The sequence below is a fragment of the Acomys minous genome (assembly GCF_964271855.1).
Source record: "Acomys minous genome assembly, chromosome: 5".
NCBI lineage: Eukaryota > Metazoa > Chordata > Mammalia > Rodentia > Muridae > Acomys > Acomys minous.
In genome coordinates, this window is record NC_140494.1 from 93986131 (window position 1) to 94007776 (window position 21646).

At 38.4% G+C, this 21646-nt stretch overlaps 1 protein-coding gene across 8 annotated transcripts in view; it reads left to right on the forward strand.

Annotated features, from left to right (window-relative positions):
* The window catches only part of ARHGAP32 (Rho GTPase activating protein 32), a 234682-nt gene that overhangs the window by 147516 nt on the left and 65520 nt on the right, over positions 1-21646 (forward strand). For all 8 annotated transcript variants that reach the window (XM_084783262.1, XM_084783261.1, XM_084783263.1 and 5 more), the window contains 4 exons: positions 1557-1694; positions 6401-6493; positions 7461-7583; positions 11078-11155. In XM_084783262.1, the coding sequence (XP_084639388.1) occupies positions 1557-1694; positions 6401-6493; positions 7461-7583; positions 11078-11155 (432 nt within the window). The remainder of the gene's footprint in view (positions 1-1556; positions 1695-6400; positions 6494-7460; positions 7584-11077; positions 11156-21646) is intronic.

Genomic DNA, 21646 nt, shown 5'->3' on the forward strand with positions numbered 1-21646 from the left:
AACTGCTATTGAGTGTCTATAGCATCCTTGTTACACTTGCCTTTTCTTTTGAAGTTAAATACTGTGTGTGTGTGTGTGTGTGTGTGTGTGTGTGTGTGTGTGTGTGTGTATTATAATGGAATATATAATGGAATAATACTCTATTATTCAGGTTGTTTTCTTAAGTTGGTCTTTAAAGAGGAATATAGGTATTTCTTTGACATATTGATATAAATTACTTAAGATATATGCCCAGTATTGGGGTTGCTTGATCTTATAATAATTATTTTAAATTGAGGAACTTCCATTCTTTTTCCATAATAGCCAGACTAATTTAGACTCCTACCACTAGCATGTAAAGGTTACCTTTCCTCATGTCTTCTTTAGTATTTGTCACCTTTAGCCTGCTTAGTGTGATATGCATTCTAACCTGAGTGTGGTGATGCCTCTTTGTAAATTTAATTTGCATTTTACTTCTAAGTAATGATACTGATAATTTTTTCATGTACCTGTTCTTTGTATAACTTCTTTTGGGAATTGTTTATTTTGGGCTACTGCCCAGTTTAAATCAGATTATTATTATTATTCTGCAATTAAGTTGAGCTCTTTTTCTCTTTGAATTTAATGTCTCATCAGAAGTGTAATTTAGTAGTTTTGATTTTTAGTTTATTTTCTAGTGTTAGTCATACAAGGTGTTGGTGATAATGTAGCAGGGTTTCTAGTCCAAGAAACTGGAGCCCTAAGGCTGTTCTTATCAGGAAGCAGTTTATTTTGCCAGCTGGCTTCTAGCACATTGTTATCCAAAAGTCTAGAGCTCTAGATATTTAAGATTAATATATATATATATATAAAATGACTGTATACATTCTGATTGGATGCTTCAAAATATTAGGCATTAATGAGAATTGCTAGGGTTGGGTGAGAAAGGAGGAGTGGGAAAGGGAACTGCTGGAGAGATGTGGCCAGTTTATCTTTCTACATTGGAGGTGAGATACTGACAGCCTATATGGGCATATATGGAAACTGACTCTCCCAAATGCCTGCTTCCTGGTTCCATTCTTTTCTTTTCTTTCTCCCCTCCCCTCCCCTCCCCTTCCCTTCCCCTCCCTTCCCTCTTTTTTTCTCCTCTCCTCTCCTCTCCTCTCCTCTCCTCTCTTCTTTTCTCCTTCAAGGAACTCCTGCTTTTTCTACCATACTAACTAATCAATACATTATTTTTATTTTTATTTGACTTCAGGAAATAGTCTATTGCTTAAAGTCATTCAGTGCTCCTTTCTATAGATTTAGAGTTGCATACTATCTTACTATTTAGCAGTTATTTTTAATGAGTAGCAGTAAACTTTGGAAAATAGTAAGGAGAGGATAAATAGAGTTCCATCTTATTTTTAAAATATTGATCCTTCATTATATAATTTACTGGAGTGTTTGGAGCTGAACTACTTATCTTTAAGTTAATAGAAACTCCTATTTAGGAAATATACAACTTTATGAATAAGATACCATTAGAAAGTAAAGGCATGATTCTTAAGCATTTTGAAGAAAAACAAACTTACTGGAATTTTGTTCTTGACTCACAGGGCAAAAGTTGGATTGTTAAAAGAAGTTACGAAGATTTTCGGGTACTTGATAAACATCTTCATCTCTGCATTTATGACCGACGATTCTCCCAGCTCTCAGAGCTTCCCCGGTCTGACATCCTGAAGGACAGTCCTGAGGTAATCGTTTAGAACCCTGAGGAAATAATAAGACATGAATTAGCCAAAGTTTTGGTCTGTGTGGAACAGAAGAGCACCTATGATCATTCCTGGGATTGCTTATTTCAGAAGAGAGACTGCTAAGATGTTCATAAATAAACAAGTGTCAGTGAATATTATATAAGAGTGGGAAGCCTTATAATGATAATGTACATAGCCAATATGTATTAGCAGATTCTTCTAAGGAATATGAAAATGTGAAAGCCAAAGCCATGAAAAGAGTTCATTAGGAGTGCAGTGTATGCGGAAGCAGTGCGGTTGGGCTTGTTTTGATGGCAGGCTGTGCCCGGTACTCATTTCACTTCATTTCTAAAAACATAAAATAATTTTAACCATTTGTATAGAGAAGAAATTCTTTATCATGCCCATAATAGAAAGTACAATTAGAATTTTAAAAAGCAGGAGTAATATTTGAAAGTAAATGAGATACATTTTATGGGAAAATGAAAAATAGCCATAAACCTTGTATAGGATGACTGTAGAACAGGGTAAGTAGAAATCTTACACATAAAAACTGAGTAAACAAATAACTGAGGACACTGCAGAAGGCCTTTAGAAGTAAGATTATTTCCTCCTAAGGGAGAAGAAGCCCAAGAAACAAGAGCTTATTTTTGTAAAATAAAATAATCAGATCTTAGAAATAAAACACCATGTACATTAATAATAGCAGACTTGAATAACTGGACTGCATACATAAAGGAGACGGCTACGGAAAATTAGTGATCTGGGCCACCACATCATAACCTCATAGGCCCTGAAAGGGGCAGGAAGTCAAGAGAAGTTGTGAGAGGGTATCTGGAACTGTAGACAGTAGGTACAGAGCAGTCCTTACTCATAGGAATTATAGGAGGAGATAGGGTATAAGGGAATGATTACAAATTGATATAATAAACTTCTTAGAGCTAAAGAAAGCCATGTCTTCAGTTTCAACGGGTCCATTACACACTACCTTATCACTGAGTGAAAAGCCTCACGCATCAGTTACTCTTCTGTTGGTGTGACAGAATACCCTAACTGAAGCCACCTAAGGAAGAAAGGGTTTACTTAGGCTTCCTCTATCAGAGACACTCAGTATGTCATGTCAAGGAGACATGGCAGCAAGGCGGAGAAATCATGGTGGCAGGAACAGGAGGCCAGCCTGTCACATTGCATCAAAGGGTGAACAGGAAGTAGATCTGGGCTATGAAGAAGCCTCTAGGCCCGTCCCCAGTGACCTGTTTTGTTCATCAAGGCAGCACTTCCTGAAGGGTTCACAGCCTTTCCAGACCTCACCACCTTCTGTGAATCAAGTTTTGAAACACATTAGACAGTGGGAGATAGTTTACATTCAAGCCAACGACACTCTGTTCTTGGCCCCATAGTTTTACAGTCATCTCTCAGTGCAAAATGCATTTGGTCCATCTTCAGAAGTTCCTATAGCCTTTCACAGTACCAATATTTTTCAAAAGCCCAGTTTTTGTTTTTCTGAAACTCAGGGCATTCTCTTAAGTGTGATGCCCTGTATAATTAAAACTTGAATTGACATAATTCCAAAAAATAATGTCACAGAGTAGCTCCCAGGAGGAATGGGACAGAGCAAAGAAAGACTTGACTAAAGAAAGAACAAAACCTGCAGGGAAATCCCAAAAGCTCAGTGTCTGGCACCTGAGACTGGTAATGGGATCGCCTTAGTTATAAAGGACTTAGGCAGGGCCACCCCTCCAGCTCTTCTGCCTACAGCAGGCATCTCGTTTCTCTTGACCTGGCTTTGCTTCATGAATGCAGCTTTCTTAAGTGGACATCCCATGGTTCTGGCTTCTCAACATATATTGCAGCTCACATGTCACTTTCATAGCCTCACACAATGACCTCTTGGTGCCTCTTCAGGCAGTCTGACCCTGCCACTCATTTGGCTTCATGACTCTTAGGAACGGTGGAGCCATACTGTAAATTCTTCAATCTTTCATCATTCATGCCTGAAAAATTAGCACCATGTAGACGACTCTTGACATGTTCTGCTGCCTCTTCAGGTGGAACTTGGCTCTCTTGGTTGTAGTTTTCTTTTCGGTGGTGTTATGTAAAAATTTAAAAACTTCTTTGAGAATTTCATACATGTATACAGTAGAATAAATACATAGGCTTTATTTCCCCTTCTACCTTCCTTATAGCCTCCAAAATAATCCCCTCCATGTCTTCTTTTGACAGCCCACTAAGTCCACTTAGTGCTGCCTGTGTGTGTGTGGGTATGTGGCCACTCACTGTAGCACTGGAAACCTACCAGTGGCCACATCCTCCAGGCAGAGTGGTTCTCCCTGTGCCCCTAAGTCTACTATCGGCCAGCTATTCCTCAGTAAAGAGTCGGGCCTGGACATTGTCTCCTGATCTATGCTGCAGTTTTGGGTGGGTTGATTTTGTGTGGGTCTTGTGCAAGTGACCATAGCTAGTGTGATGAGTGCAATAGCCATTTCATATCTAGAAGACAGTATTTCATAGCCCTTCTCCCTCTCCTCTAGCACATAAACTGTCTGTTTCCCCTTCCAAGCCTTTCTCTGACTCTTCAAGGGCATCGGGTAGGAGGACTTGATGAAAATGTCTCCCTGAGTGCTGAACAATCTGATGCTTCTTCTTAACACTTAGACACTGTCTGCATTGACTGCTGCCCACTGGCCCCTGCAAAGCTTCTGTAAGCAATGATGAGAGAGAGCAGTGCCTCCCACCTATGGATGTTCACATAGGCAGTTTGACAGATATCATGGCCGTTTGGCAAGATAACTATAACACACTCTGTCTTAGGGCCTATGACTATAGAAGCCATATGTGAACTTTTGATACAGAATTGCTCTACCAGACATCAAATTCCTCCCGTGGAGAAGACATCAAATCCAATTGGAAAGTGCTTAGTTATCCCATATCAGTTTTATCCCTATTGGACAAGTGGGCGCTTCTTACCTGGCGTGTAGGTATTGTAACATGCAAAGCCCAGCTCTGAGTAAGACCAGTAATATCTTTTCTCCATTAATCTCACACTCTACCTCAAGCTTGCATAGCACTTTCCAGTGCTATGAAAGTTAGCCACCAAGGAGGAAGGTTCCTGGTTGGTTGGAGATTGGTTTATGCATGTTGAGCAGCACAGTTTAGCAGCTTCTGTGTGCTCATCTGGGGAAGCACTTTCTAGTCAGTTGCTTTCCGTGAGTCAGAAACTCCACTGGTGTTTCGCGCTTAGGCTCTTTACTTTCTAATAAATTAGCATGTTCACAGTTACAGTACCTTTGGTGCGTAGGATCTTGCCCTCAGTATACTTTCCTATTGTGTGGGAATAGAAGGTTTCTCTTTAATGGTGGTATCTCCCTCATCAGTTATAGATCGTTGCTGTTTATACTCACCTTTTCCTTTTTAAACAGCTTTAAGCTTGCTCACACAGCTTTCATTGGGTGTCTACATTATTCAGTTTCTTTGTGTTCTACCTATTACTGTCTGACGTTGTAGATCTGAATGAGCAATAATTCCAGCACAGCCTCAAATGTTGGCTTGCCTGATATTTCCCCTGCCATCAAAAAGGCCATTGCCTTTGAACTCAGCCTCTAGTGCTGGAGACACGGGTAGAGCATATCTGGACTCTTTGAAGGAGTATACCCTGAATGGCCTCTCGTCCAGTTCTCCTAGACTCCTCTGTGAGTCCTCCTGGGCTAGCCCTGCCCGTTCTACATTGTCCTCCACATGCTGACCTTCAGACTCCTACCAGAGTGGCTAGGTCAGCTCTGCTTTGGCATTCTGAGACTTTCCTCCCCCAAATTTCCAAACTCTTTTTTAAAATATGTATTTTATTAGTTTATTCATATTACATCTCAGTTGTTATCCCATCCCTTGTATCCTCCCATTAAACCACATTCCTCTTAGAACCTGTTCCAAAGTCTTTAAAAAAATCCCGGAAGATCAGATTTAGCATAGCAAGAACTCCACTTTTGGTACAAATCTGTGACTCTGTTCTCTTTCCTGACCAAAACAACAAAAACAACCACACCACTTACCCTCCCCCAAAAAACAAAACAAAACAAAAAAACACATTAAACAACAACCCCAACTTCTGAAGAAAGGAACTATTTTGCCTTACATTTCCAGAGAGATTCGGTCTACTTGGCGGGAAATGTCAGCCATCAGGAAGGAAAGCGTGGTAGTGTCAGGAGCAGGAGCTTGTCTGTTCACGTTGCCTGTGGTCAGGAGGGAGAGGGTGAGCAGGCGGGAAAGACTTGGTTCTGCCGCAGATCGTCGTCTCCCAGAACACCGAGCTATACTGTGGTGTAGGATCCCAGGAGTATGGAGAAAGTTTGGCAGAAAATCCACAGATGTAGCTTTTAATAAACTCCTTTTGTGTTTTCAATACGAAATACAAAAAGAAAGTCATAAAATTAGAAGCTATGGAATATGGCCCTTGATGATGAATGAGGTGTTAAAAGCTTAAAAAAAAAAAAAAAAAAAAAAAAAAAAAAAAGAATCCCATATTAGACAGTGGCTGAATTACTCCGTAAAGTGCCATTGTGTCAATGGGGTTAAAGGTGTGCTACCACGCCTACCGGTGTAATTCTTACAGGCCTGAAGATCTGCAGTGTTTTTCTTTCATAATTGTCAGTTTGCATGATTGTCTGAAGCAGAGCTGCTTGCCCCCTGTTACCGCGAGTCTCTCTTTTCAGTCGGTGACTCAGATGCTCACAGCTTACCTGTCACGCCTTTCAACTATCGCCGGTAACAAGATCAACTGCGGGCCGGCACTCACCTGGATGGAGGTATCTGTCGGATCATCTCTGAAATTTATTCTAAAGTTATTTACTTAAGGAATTTGCTAGTAATTTGATAGTGGATGAGTTTCACAAATAAAAAAGCAAAGTATGTTCTAGGAGTATTAGTGACTGATGTTTTTTTCATTTGAATGTGTATGGGTGTTTTGCTGGCATGTATGTTTGTGTGCTCTTTATGTGCCTGGTGCCCGAAATGGCCAGAAGAGGGCTTCAGATGCCCTGGACCTAACGTTACACACAGCATGAACAGCCAGTGCTCCTAAATACTGAGCCATCTCTCCAGCATCACATCTGATATTTTGGTATTAAATCTTTCTCTTTAATTAAAAAATTAATTATTAATTATTAAATTAAAATTTTAATTGTTATATAAATTAGTTTCTCCCAGTAAAAATTGAGACACTACAAGGAAGGATAAGAGGGAGCCAGCTTGTTTGCACTAAAAGCATGACTTTGACATTATTGGTTGAATGATCTTAGAAAAACAGTTTAATTACATAACTTTCTCCAGTTTTTCATTTTCACCTTCAAATGAAGGTAATGATAGTGTATTTTGGCATTATAAGAATTAAATTAAATTTATACATTACATGCACAGTACATGTACTGCCTTATATTAGCTACCTAGTACGTGATAGGGTTTTAAGGATTTTGTTACATTTTGGGATGGGGCATACACATGCCACAGAGCCTCTGTGGAAAGTAGACTTACAGAGGTTGCTTCTCTTTTCCACCATGTGGGCCCGAAGGGATCAAACATAACCTGATCAGGCTTTTTGGCAAGTGTGTTTATCTGCTGAGCTGTCTTGCTACGCCCCCATAAATGGCAGTTTTTTTGGTTTTTGTTTTCTTTTTTAAAAACTTTTGGTACTTATCTCTCTAAATTGAATTTTCATTTATGGATAGATAAGTCCTGTGTCTTTGAACATTCTCTGGTACTTGGCTTTTATTGTAGATTGACAATAAGGGAAACCATCTTCTAGTTCACGAGGAGTCATCTATCAACACTCCTGCTGTTGGTGCTGCCCATGTGATCAAGCGGTACACTGCTCGGGCTCCTGACGAGCTGACCTTGGAGGTAAATAACCAGAGAGTGCTCATTGCTCTCTGGCCCTTGCTGCGTTTATAGCTTGTCTCCAGCTGTTTTAATAATTCACTTAATAAAAAAAATAAAGTCACAAGATTTTTTTGGGTTTTTTATCTTTCAGCTTAGAAGACTTTCTAATTTTGTTTAACTAATTGAATATAATCATTCTTCAGTTTTCAGTGTCAGTGCCTCCCAAGGAAGTCATCCTTGGTCTATCTCCATGGAATCAGATACTCCAAAGGAGGGTCGGATGCAGTTCAGAGTGGCTCTCATCATATCACTGACATACAGTCATGGCTGTCTTCTTGTCCCTCTCAGCAAGCACAATGTCTAGGGTTTATTGGGAAGCTGAGTGATAAAAGGAGAAACTTAAGAGTAAAATGAGTATTTCTTGCTATCATATGCAAAAGGATAAGGTTAATTTTTTTCCTCTGAAAATACATATTGACCGATAATGAGACTACATATATGCTAACAGTTTTTTATGTAATATAATATCCACTTATTGCAACTTCAGTCACAGTAACCAAGTTATGGAATCAGTCTATCTATCCATCAGCAGATGAATGGAGAAGGAAAATTTATATGTGCACAATTCAGCTGTATTCAGCTATGAAGAACAATATTATGTCATTTTCAGGTTAATGGAGGGAACTGGAAACCAACATTTTAAGTGAAATAAGCCAGACTTAGAAAGAGGAATATCTCACATATTTTCTTTCATATATGGAATCTAGAATTAAATGTCTGCCCATCATCTATCAAATACAAAAGTGGAGGGAAGGGAACCAGTTGGGGATAGGGTAAGAGATGGTAGTGTAAGAGGAATATGACCAGAAGACAGAGTATACATGTAAAATATTTAATGAAACATGTTATTTTGTACAGCAAATATGAGCTAATAAAAATTGAAAAAAAGAAACAGAACATCTAACTCAAGATGTTACCATGAGAATGCAAAGTTTGATCATGCTGAGGGATGAAACATATCTGTGTGATTTTCATTTTAATTCTCTATATTTATGATAGTTCTTGGTGTATAATAAGTAATCAGAAAATGTGTGCTGATTGTGCAATACAAGAAGAACAGGGTAACAGTTTTATAGCATAGAATAACAACTGTTCTCATATTAAATATGCCATGACTCTTAACCAACACAACTTTGAAGATTTGGTATTTGTAATCCAAGAAATTAGTGTAAACAAAAAGACAGATTCCTGAACACGAGCTGTAGTAGTAACAGTGCTCTTGTGTTCTTAGCCCTGCTAGCCATCAGCATTTCTCTTTCTTTATTTTGATTTTTACTTTGGAATTTATCTGTCAGAAAAATAATACTTTGTCATAAGATAAATCTCTGTTAAGAAATTAATTTTTATGCCAGGCATTGTGGCACATGCCTTTGGTCCCAGCACTTAGGAGGCAGACGGCAGGTCTCTGAGTTTGAGGCCAGACTGTCGATGCAGTGAATTCTACATTTAGAGCTACTTAGTGAGACTTTCTCCCAATAAAATAAACAAATAAGTAATGAATTCTACATTTAGGGCTAATTAGTGGACCTTCTTTCAATAAATATATAGATAGATAGGTGGGTAGATAGATAGATAGATAAAATTAATTTTGGATGTTTCATTACAAGTTATATCATTAAGCATAATGATAAAAATAAAAAGCCATGATCATTTCATACATCATCATTTCAATACTTAATAAATATTTTTTGAAGTTTATTATTGTTTAAAAGATTTTTATTTATTTTAAAGATTCTCTGAGAATTTCATACATGTATACAAATAATTATGATCTTGTCCGCCTCCATTTCTTTCCTTTACCCCCTCCTCAGCTCTTCCCTAACACTTTCCTTTTGCAGTAACAGGTTAAGTCCAATCAGTCCTGCCCATATGTGTATTTTTTTAAATAAAGAATATAGGTTCTCTTAAATATATAATTGAAAATTTCTGTGTTTATGATTTTGTTCATTTCTATAAACTTAGACATTTACCTTTCACACTGAAGAAATCTTATTCTTTAGTGGCGATAAGTATCATCCACAAATATTGACGTTATCAGGCTTTACGTTTACTATGATCTCATCTCAAGCTTCTTCCTATGTGATTAAATAAGATATGGTCAGGTACTTTGTGTTGTGCTTGTATGCACATGGTAATCAGTATTTAAAGATTCTCATTTTAGATCAAGATAAAGAAGGTAAGCTATTTGAGTTGAGATAGGATAGATACTGAATCTCATTCGGAAATCTAGACCCAACAAGACAGGAAAGACGCTTACTTCAAACGAGACGAATGCAGATGGCCAAGTCACTATGAATGTAACATATATAGAACTCGTTATTCTCATGATTGTCACATGGTTCTCCCTGCTGTGTGTAGTTTGTTTTATACACATGTAATGAAATAAAAGTATTAAAAATAATAAAGATTCTCCTCTAAATGTGTGCATTTAATGCTATTTTTTAAAGCATTTTTTAAAGATGGCTTTGGTAACAGCAGGAATAAAGTTCAAAAGCTCCTTAACTGATGTCTCAGTAAAATGAAAGTACAGTTGACTTGGAAATGAATTGATATACATAACCCAAGTCTCTTGGCTTTACTCTCTAGAATTAGAGTATATGTTCCTTGCCTCTGATCACATGGCTGTCAGTGTTCACCAGCATCATAAAAGAAAATCATACAAAGTTTACACTGCACGTGGTAAAGCAAAAGCACCTGGGTTGGCAGCTGTTGTAACAGAAGTGATGGTGATGGAGTGATACCTGGCTTTAAAAGTATGTTATACTTGGGCTAGAGAGGTGACACAGCAGCCAAGAACACACGTTGCTTTTACAAGGTCCAGTTCAGTTTTCAGATCCCATAGACAGTTAAGAACATCCAGAGTTCCAGTTCCAGGGGATCTAGTGTCTTCTTCTGATCTCTCTAGGTACCTGATTGATACACACAGGGTTTTCATACATGCAACACACTCATATGCAGAAAAGTAAATAAATATTTAAAAAAATATTCCGTTCAAATATAGTGTTTTGAAGTTACTGTATATGTGTTAGCTGGTCAGTTTTGTGCTATTTAGCTTTCAGTATAATACCCTTTAGTAAAAGGTAAGACTATTAAAATAAAAAAATAATAGTAATTAAAAATTATAATAACAATAATTGTTGTTGTTGTTGTTGTTATTTCGAGGCAGGGTTTCTTTGTGTAGCTCTGGATGTCCTGGCCTTGCTTCGTAGACCAGGCTGGCCTTGAACTCGCAGAGATCTGCCTACCTCTGCCTCCTTGAGTGCTGGGATTGCAGGAGTGTGCTGCTGCACCCGGCTTATTAAAATTATTTTTAAAAGTCAATATGTTTTCCCAGAATTTATTAAAGTATACAATAGTGCTTTGATCTTTTATACAATTCATATCTTAATTATAGATGTAAGAATTGGTTTAAAATTTATGCAAAAATGTTTTACCTAAAATTTTAATTCTCGTAGGTGGGAGACATCGTTTCTGTTATTGACATGCCTCCCAAAGTGTTAAGTACATGGTGGAGAGGCAAGCATGGATTTCAGGTAAGCCACAAAAAAACTGGATGTGAAAAAGCTCAAAGAACATTTTGTATATGCTCCCTTAGTGTTGCTGATTACAAAATGTGCCCAGAGACATCATCAGAAATGTTGTTTGCAGTGGTTGAAAGATATGGGTGATGATGGTGGTAGCCTTGACTCCTACATCTGGTTGTACCATGCTGACTTTTCTTCCCCTCCTCTGAGCTGGCTAGAGCCAGAATGGGGAGTTTCAGGCTTGAGGACCACTTTCCAGGTGATCAGAACTATTGATCTGCCTTAATTCTGTTTGAAATACTGATTCACATTTTCCATTCGAATTTTCTCAGCTTGATCAATTCTTTCTATAAAAAAATTAGTTATTATAGTGTGCTGATGACAGACAGACCAGTAGAATTAGAAGCTGTCTCATTTATCTTTTCCATATATGTTTCAACAGTTTGAGACTTGACAGTGGCTTCTATTAGCAGTTTCCAGCTTTTAACCACTTGGCTGCTTCATCAAAATAGCATCTAATGACCTTACACTGATATTTATATGACCTTATCTTTTAAAACTACATAGAGTAGCTGGGCGTGGTGGCACATGCCTTTAATCCCATCACTTGGGAGGCAGAGGCAGGTAGATCACTGTGAGTTCGAGGCCAGCCTGGTCTACAAAGTGAGTCTAAGACAGCCAAGGCTACACAGAGAAACTCTGTCTCGAAAAACAAAAAACAAAACATAACAAACGAACAAACAACCTAACTAACTAAAACTATATAGACTAGTTTTTGAAATGTCTTAAAATTATAATCTTTATCTGTACCCTGTGGATTTTTCTTTTAAAGATTCATTTATTATTATTATTATACAATGTTCTGCCTGCATGTACACCTGCAGGCCAGAAGAGGCCATCACATCACATTACAGATGTCTGTGAGCTACTATGTGGTCATGTGGTTGCTGGGAATTGAACTTAGGACCTTTGGAAGAGCAGGCAGTGCTCTTATCCACTGAGCCACTGTGGGTTTTACTTTGCTGTGCAGGGGTCTTGTTGCTGGTAGTTATAGTTTCTCTATAAAACTGTTACAAAAACATATAAAATGTATTATAGACATGAAATTTGTTAGCTATTTTGTAACTATTTTAAGCTTTACCTATTTAAAAATTCTGATTATTAGCTTTATATGAAATGTGCATATTTAGAAAATATTATTAGATGAGCTCCGATGCCAATCAGCTTGACTTTTGTTTTGTGCTATCTTGGGCATATTTTTTATGCTGTGTCTTATCAAATGGAGACCACAGGACTGTATTTTACCTCATAGATTTGTCGTCAAGGTTAATTGTGTAAAGACAGAAATGTTAAGTGCTCTTTTTAGGCTTAAATCTATTTTTCTCAATAATTATTAATACTAATGTTGAAAGTTTAAATGCTTTTATTTGAAAATTTTAGTGTTCTCATTTTTTAAGGTATAGATAGCAGTTTAATTTCTTAAGATCAGAAACCAATCATTGTCATGTTGCTGCACACCTTGTTTGTGTAATTAGAATATTCTTCTAATTTCCTCAGTGCTCTGAGTAATAAATGCTTTTGATAAAATATAAAACTGAGTAGGAGACTAGGGTATCATTTTTTTCTATTAAGGGGTCAGTTCTTGGCCCAGTGAAATGACTTAGGAGGAAAGGTATCTACTGCCAAACTTAACAGCCCAAGTTCAATCCCTGGGGTTTGCATAGTGGAGGAGAGAAGCAACTCTCCAGAGTTGACCTGCCTTCCACCCAGATGCTCCAACGTGCATTCACGTGCATGTTGAGTATGGCTCAAATAAGTCAATGCTAAAAAAAAGAAGTGACCAAAAAAGAAGTAAACCAAATTGGCTTTAAAATTAATCAAGGTTTGGTCTTCGCATTCCCATCAGCTTTCTGCTCTATAGCCTTAGATGTGCTGTTTGTGTCCTTTGGACTTAAATTTCCTATTAAAATCGGAGGTTCTGCTTATAATTCTCATATTCTGTTTCAACGTCTCGATTATATGATTATAATAGTAGCAGCTTTCCTCATTTATATAGTAAATACTTGTTGAGTAGTGTAGGCATAGACTACTCTTCTATTTCATTAAGACCTTCATTGATTAGTCCATCAGGCTAATTCTTTTTAAAGTCACTAGAGGAGACCAAAGAGATGGATCAGTAGTTAAGAGCACATACTGCTCTTATAGAGATCCAAGTTTAGTTCCTATCACTCACATCTGGTAGCTTTCAGTCACCTGTAATTCCAGCTTTACTGGATCTAGTGTCCTTTTCTGAACTCTGTGGGCACCTATATTCATACATTCAAATATAGCCTGTGTATGTATGTATGTGTATGTATGTATATATAAATATATATCTTTTAATAAAAATATACAAAATTACTATACATTACCTAGCTTAAAACTAATAAATTTAATTTATTATTAAAGTATATTATTTAAAATAAAGTTGTTTATTTGTTTGCTATATTTGAGGCAGGGTCTCTCTATATAGTGAAGTAGCCTTGTCTGTTGGGAACTAACTATATAGACCTGGTTGGCATTGAACTCATAGAGATCTGCCTGTTTCTGCATCCCAAATGCTGGGATAAAAAGTATGTGCCATTGTGCTCAGGAAAAATAGAAAGAGAGATTTGCATTTGACAATATAAATCTTATAAATGTGGATTTTTCATTTTCCTTGGCCTCAGGAAAGCAGCTGAGTCTGTAGATGACATTGAAATTTCCTCTTAAGGGCTACAGTCTATGAGGTATCCATAAAACCAAGAACATATCTTCAAATGTCACTGTCAAAACTTTTTAAAAAGGAGCTCAGTATTTTAAGAACAGGCTCCACTCAGCTCATTATTTCTTGCTGTTTCTGCACCAGTAAGAGTGCATGTGGCCAACTGCATAGAGGAATGTGAGTGGGAAAATGTGTTGGACATCTTTGAGGAAAGTGTTACTTAGCATTTCTTACACAGATTTTTTAATTAAAAAGCCTTCCACGTAGTTATTACCTCCCACTGTTATAGAGACAAGATAGCTTTTGAGAGGGTCAGTTAGGAGCTAGGGTGAAGGATGAGTAGAGCCAAGACTCAGATTCAAGTTTATATCCCATTGCCTGAAGAGCACCAAATATGGTTTCTAGATTGACTCTCCACTTTTATGAACTTTCTACTTCAGTTTTTATGCCCTAGAAACATCTTTCCTGTTCAACCAGCAAGAACTACAGTCATGGTTGGCCAGTAGCGCCCTGGGCCGACACCCGTTTACTGGAGCATTGCTGTCACTGTGTGCTGGCTTTGATATAAGAGTAATGTGTTGTATACTCAGGAGTTTCCTTCTGCCAAGCTCTTTCTCCCTGCTCCCTGCTCCCTGAGGTGTATAGGTCTCAGTAGAGGTAGCAGCTACTTCAGCTTAGTAGAGTAGTAGCCGGGAGTGGGCCTTATTGTATATAGTTAAGTGTGTTCAGCAAAACCCACCCAATTTTTATAATCTTTAAAATCACTTAACAGTTTAGAGTATTAGAGGAACACATTCCTTATAGAGCACGTTCATGTCACCCACCCTTTTTAGAAAGTCAATATTAAGAGTTTTAAATTTCTCTAATTACATAGTGTAAATTATGCTGAAGGTCCTTGTATGTCATACATTTTGGCATAGATAGGTGATACAAATTCAGAAGTTAAACAGTAGTGTGTGTGTGCACGCACACATGTATGTTTGTTCTGTTATTGACATGGCACAGAGGACAAACACCCTCTTTAGTGTTTCCTGTGAATGAGAGTTGTAGACTCAGCTAGGTTCTCTGAAAATCTTGCAGAGATTCCTGAAGCAGTGCTAGGTGAGCTGCTGATGTCTTTGTCAGAGAGAATGGCTATGCATGAGCATCTCAGCCGGCCTGTGATTACATGCTGCCTGTGCACATGGAGTCTGTCAGCACATCCTACAGAAGGGATTGTGTGACAGCTTGCATGGTAGAGGCACACAGCAAGTGAAGGCCTTGCTTGGCATAGGGTGACTGTAATTCGGGTTTTCATAGGAATCTTGGTCACCATGTGCAGATGACTCAGAAGATGGGCAGAGAGGAACAAGGCCACTTCCCAGTCTGAAGACAGAGTCTACGAGGGTATCATTCTCTGAAACTGCTGGGGACCTCTCTAAAATGTCCACACATTTCAGAAGCACTGCTCGGCTTCATGAACTTTTCTCTTTTTGTCAGGGTCCCACTTGTGTCTTGTCTCCTTTCTGACCACATGACATGACAGGATTGATTTTCACAAGCAAGTCTGTCCTTGTAATTACTGTGACCTAGCTATGCAATTGCTGTGTGATGAAATTGTCTTATTTCCATTTATTAAAAACAACTAGACTTGATTTTTAGAGTTTAGAGTTTCACCTAATCATTTACCCCATAATTTTCTTGTTACTTAATTGTGGTTTATAGTGCGTTCACTAAATGGCAAGCACAGCCGTTTGCCAATTTGCAGCTGTTTGCAGAGATAACCTACAGCATGCAATAAGCATTCTTTCTAGAAAGTGGTCTGAGGTGATGTTCAGGCTGGACAGAGATAAGAGGACAATCTTAGTTCCTGCCCATCAACAACTGAAGACCAGTTTTGACTTGGTTTATATTATAATTAATGAACTAATATTGATATACTATTTTAGCTATAATCCAGTGTTTAAATTAGGGTGTATAGTGTTGGTGTATATTCTGTGAGTTTTGACAAAGCATATATATTGGTCATTATAGTTTCCTATAGAATAGTTTACTTATCCTATACACCTTTTGTATATGTCACTTATTACTTCCTCCTTTGAAGCCCTGGTAAACAAACATCTTCTCCTGTCTCATAGTCTTGCATATTCGAGCATGCTGGTCATTAGAATCCTAGAATTCATAACCATTTTCTATGATTTCATAGAATTCATGCACATAGTACTTCTTGTATTCTCATGCTCTGCAGTTTATTTGTTTATTGTGTTCTTCAAAAAAGAAACATTCTCTGTTATTCAGCATTATGGATTTGTCATAGTTTATGTTTTATTCACCTACTGAAGGACACCTTGCTGCTTCTGTGTTCTGGCCAGTATGAGTAAAGCTGCTTTTATGTCCGCTTGTAGGTGTTGCATAGATTTTAAGCTTTCAGGCCCTTTGGTTAGATCACCAAGCAGTGTGGTTATAGGATCACATAAGAGTGTATTTAGCTTTTTAAGGAATGACCAGTGTCTCCAGAGTGGCTGGACCGCCCCACATTCCCACCAGCTTTATGTGTTCTTCTGCTAAGCTTCTTGTTCTTGATTGACAGCAGTCGGGTGTGAAGGCTTAGCCATCACTTTAGGTGCTTAGTGATGCTTGCAGGGCTGTCTTAACAATTACGGTCTTACTGCTCTTCTGCTGCCAGTTGCTCTTTCCACACTATTTTTGGCTCTGATGTGTCAGCTTTATTGTGCATAAGAATCACTGAGTCCTCGGACTAATGCTCCCAAATTCTGCCTCAGTAGTTGTGGGGTAGGATGCCAGACCATCTCTGGTGTATTTTGTCTCTGTAAGTACTAGGTAAACTCAGGTAGTCAGCTGGTAGTTGGTTAAGACCAGCAATTTGCTACATTATGTTCACTGCATTGGCCTAGCAAGACCGCAATTTAGCTGTGGGAACAGAAGGGTAAGTTCATCCATGTATTTAAGTATATCAAGGCTCTCTTTACACTTCTGGGAATAAGAAGTGTGAAATTATATTAACTCCAATGATTTGAAGTTCTGAAATGTGTAGTTTTTGTCTCCCAAGGACTATATTGAATCCTTTACCTTTGTTTTCTAAGGGTTTCATCATATTATATACTTCAGATAGAGAAGAAGCCTTCACTGTTTTAAAATAACTGGCATCACTCTCAGATTCATGTCCCTAGGTGTAGCCCACTCTTGGGATTGTGGAGGAAAGCATGGAACACTTTTTCCTTAGGTAAAGGGCTTTATTCAAGCATAGCAGTGAACATCTTTTTTTTTTTTTTTTTTTTTTTTTTTTTTTTTTTTTTTTTTTTTTTTGGTTTTTTGAGACAGGGTTTCTCTGTGTAGCCTTGGCTGTCCTGGACTCGCTTTGTAGACCAGGCTGGCCTCGAACTCACAGCGATCCGCCTGCCTCTGCCTCCCGAGTGCTGGGATTAAAGGCGTGCGCCACCACGCCCGGCTTAGCAGTGAACATCTTTCTTCAGTCGTTATTAGTTTAAGTGCAATGTTCTCACAGGGATTTTGCTTTTTGTCTTAGGGATAGATTCCATTTGCATCAGAACAGCCTGAGAAATGTTAAAACTGGGTGTTGGTATCAGCATCTCAGAGCATGCAGCAGGAGGCTTAGTTTAATAGTAAGCTCCACAGATGATTTTCATGCACATGTGAAGCCCACTGCTTCTGCCTCTTGTTCTTAACCCTGTGCAAGATGGAGGGAGTTGATACAGTTCAATAATTGTTCTGTCTTCCAACTCATAGGAATCTCCTTTACATACGTTGACATTGTGGTTAATCTAGAAGATAAAGTCCCATTTGCAGGCGACAGCATTTTGGTATACTTGTGTTCTCATGGTTCTCCATAGAGAACCTGTTTTATTTTTCAGTTATTCCAGAACACTGTGTGAATGTTTCTGTGCACAAAAACACAAAGCAATTTGTAAACAGTAATACTGTCTTTACCCAAGAGTTTAATGGCCTCTATGTAAATGATATGTCATAAAAAATATAGGTACTTAGAAATCTTGTCCTTCCAAAAAAGCAGCGCTTTTTAATAACTCAATCAGATAGAGCAAACTGTTTCTTTTCAAAATAAGTAATGAGAAATCATATTATAAACAATGAATTTTATCTAGAATACCACATATTTTCAAGAATGAAGAAATAAAATAGAAGTTATTTCATAAGTGCATGTGTAAGTTATTCTAAGTGCTTTTCATTAACCTTCAACTAATTCTCACAACTTAATATAGAGTCCTTTTATCACACATGGAAAAAACTTAACAGCCTATTGTTTACTTCAGAGTCCACATAGAAACAGGCATTCTGGGTAATGAAAAGATAGATCAGAGTTGCAGTTATTGAACAATAGTGACCTCTACTTGTGTACTTGTAAGAATCAGATTTCTGTAGTAGGTGAGATGACTGTGGGCCATCTGGTTCCAAACTGTTACTTAAGTGATAGAAGTCTAGAGACAAGACAGGGGAGATGACTCAGGAACCAGATTGCTTCACATACAAGCAAGACTACCAGAGTTTAGAATCTCAGAATGCTGACTGGGTATGGAAGGTGAGTTGTAATTCTAGTCTTGGAACGTAGAAATGGGCTCTTCAGGGCAAGATAGCTAGCAAGACTACCCTATGCACTCTGGGTTTGATTTAGAGACCTTGCCACAAGAAGAGTAAAGTGGAAAAGCAACTAAAATTACCAGTATCAACCTTGCTCCAAATACACGTGTTCACGTATATACATGCATACGCATGTACTTGTGTACTTACACACATGCAAACAGACACACACTTGCAGGCATAGCACACACATACACACACAAAGAAAAAATCTAGACAGAAGAAATTGAGATAAACTGTTTTGTTTCATAGAAACAGTAAATACAGCTGGGTGTGGTGGCGCATGTCTTTAGTCCCAGCACTTGGGAGGCGGGGGCAGGCAGATCTCTGTGTATTCGAGGCCACCCTGGTCTACAAAGTGAGATCCAGGACAGCCAAGGCTACACAGAGAAAACCCCTGTCTTGAAAAAACAAAAACAAAGAAACAGTAAGTACGTGACCAGAATGCTACAGTCCAGAACTGAGTTCTGACTGCACCAAATGTGCTTTAGGTCACAGAAATGTGTACATTTTATGTGTTTTCACTCACTGGTGCTGTTTAAATTTTCAGGTTGGTGCCGTTGTTGTCGCTAGTGCTCAGCTATGAGTTTGCCACTCCGTAGCTTTTTGTTACTTCATACCATCAGAATCTGGCCTGCCAAGTGAAGGCTGACACTTCCAGTTCTGCAGAGGCCACTGATAAGACAGTTGGGAGCAGTAGTTATTAAGATCTGCAAGAGCTGCATTCTCTGCTACTTGATAACTGTCTTCTAAGACCCTTTATTTTAACTCTGAAGTGAGTTGCAAATAAAACTGTTACCTACATGCATATATAATTTCAAAAACTTTGAAACTTTCACACACAAAAGATATAAACAGTGTAATTTCTGTCTTTAAAATACATAACATTTAGATATAACTACTTAGGATAAGTACATGAGAACTTTGCTATGACATTTAGTGAGAAAGCATAAAAAGGCATTAGAATATGCAGTCTTTTAAAAAATATTTTATTAATTTATTCATATTACATCTAAATTGGTATCCCTTCCATTGTATCCTCCCATTCCTCCCTCCCTCCTGCTTTCCCCCTACACCCCTCTCCTATGACTGTGACTGAGGGGGGCCTCTTCCCCCTGTATATGCTCATAGGGTATCAAGTCTCTTCTTGGTAGCCAGCTATCCTTCCTCTGAGTGCCACCAGGTCTCCTCATCAAGTAGACGTGGTCAAATATGGGGCACCAGAGTTCGTGTGAAAGTCAGTCCCCACTCTCCACTCAACTGTGGAGAATGTCCTATCCATTGGCTAGATCTGGGGAGGGTTCAGAGTTTACAGCACTTATTGTCCTTGGATGGTGCCATAATTTGAACAGGACCCCTGGGCCAAGATCTGCCCATCTATCTGGTGCTTTCTCAGAAAAATGGGAATAGGACTACCTCAAGACCCAGCTATTCCACTCCTTGGAATATACCCAGAAAATGATCCACCACACATTAGGGACATATGCTCAACCATGTTCATAGAGGTCTTATTCATAATAGCAGCAGAACATGGAAACAGCCTAAATGTCCCTCAGTAGAAGAATGGATAAAGAAACTGTGGTACATTTATACTATGGAATACTACTCAGCTATTAAAAACAAGGAATTCCCGAAATTTGTGGACAAATGGATTAAACTAGAAATGATCATAATGAGTGAGTTCACCCAGAAGCAGAAAGAGTCAAATGGTATATACTCACTTATTTCTAGACACTAGCCCAAGGGGCATGTCCCATGAAAGTCTTCACTTAACAAGAAAATGGGACAGAGGGGAGGACATCCTATTGGGACTTTAGACATGGGAGAACGGAGAGATGGAAGGGTCCAGAGGGTCCTAGAAACCTACAAGAAGAATATGCAGTCTTAAAGCTATCTCAGAAAAGAGATGTGAATGATGTGTATGCTGTATACCACAGAACCTTCCTGGTTGAAGTAAGACAGCCCAAGGAAACTTAAAGATGCACCATTATTGCATGTTGCCAGGCTGTGATCTTAAGCTATTCTTTCTTACCTAGTAAAAATCCCCACAAGCTCTTTTTGTAGAAGTAGATGAGCAGATTAATGAATTCACATGGAAATATAGAGGATGTAGCATAGAAAAACCAGGCCTGATTTGAAAAACAGCCAGGTAGAGAGTTTGGACAAAGTGAAGCTCTGCATAGAACTGCTGATCAAAAGCTTGTGGTATAGATGCAAATAAAGACAGCTAAGTGGAACAGAAGAGAGACTAGAAATAGACCACACATACCTAGAGAAGTGATCCCAGCAGCCATCAGAAGTCAGTTCAATGAAGGAACATTCTGCCTCCAAAGTGAGCTTTACTTTATGCTGTATCAACTGTGAAAGTTAACTCAAAATGGGTCACATACTCAAAAGTAAACTTTAAAACTCCTCAAATGAAAGATAAGAGAAGATGCCTGGCTTTGGATTGATGTCATTCCTTATTCTTCCATTTTTGATCACCCGCTTCCTGTATTTACTGTTTCTGTCCAATCTTGATTCTAAGATTACCATTACATTGAAGGTGAGAAAAATTATTTTCCTCCCTAACTTCACAAATGTATAGTTAGGACCAGACTCTGAAGAACAAAAAGCGAATTAGTAAGAGAGAACCGAGTTTTATTGACGCCGTGATGCATGTAACATGAGATAGCCTCTGGAGTCTCATTTACCTTCTGCATGGAACAGTGGATTTTGGAGAACTGACAGTGCAAGGGAAAGCAATCCCAGTTTTCCAAAGTGAGGAGACTGTCAGGGAGATGACTAGAGGCTCAGGTTGACTCCAAGAGCCATAATCACCCCTCCCCCTTACCTCGAACACCGCTAGGCTGGTACTGCACATGAATGAGATTGAATGTTCTCTAGGATGGCAGGAGAACTCAGGCCATTTACCAAATGTAAATTTATATCCTGCCTCAGACCAGGCCTTCTTAAACTCTTTCTTCTTATAACCCTTTCACCAGAGAACAACCCATGAACTGGAACCAGAGAACAGCCTGTTCCTATTCTATTCCTATTCTTCAATAGAAGTAGAATAATAGAAATATAAATCAAACATTTACCAATAATAAATTATAAATTATTTTAAAAACTATTCTTTGGTATACATATGGTTTTATTAT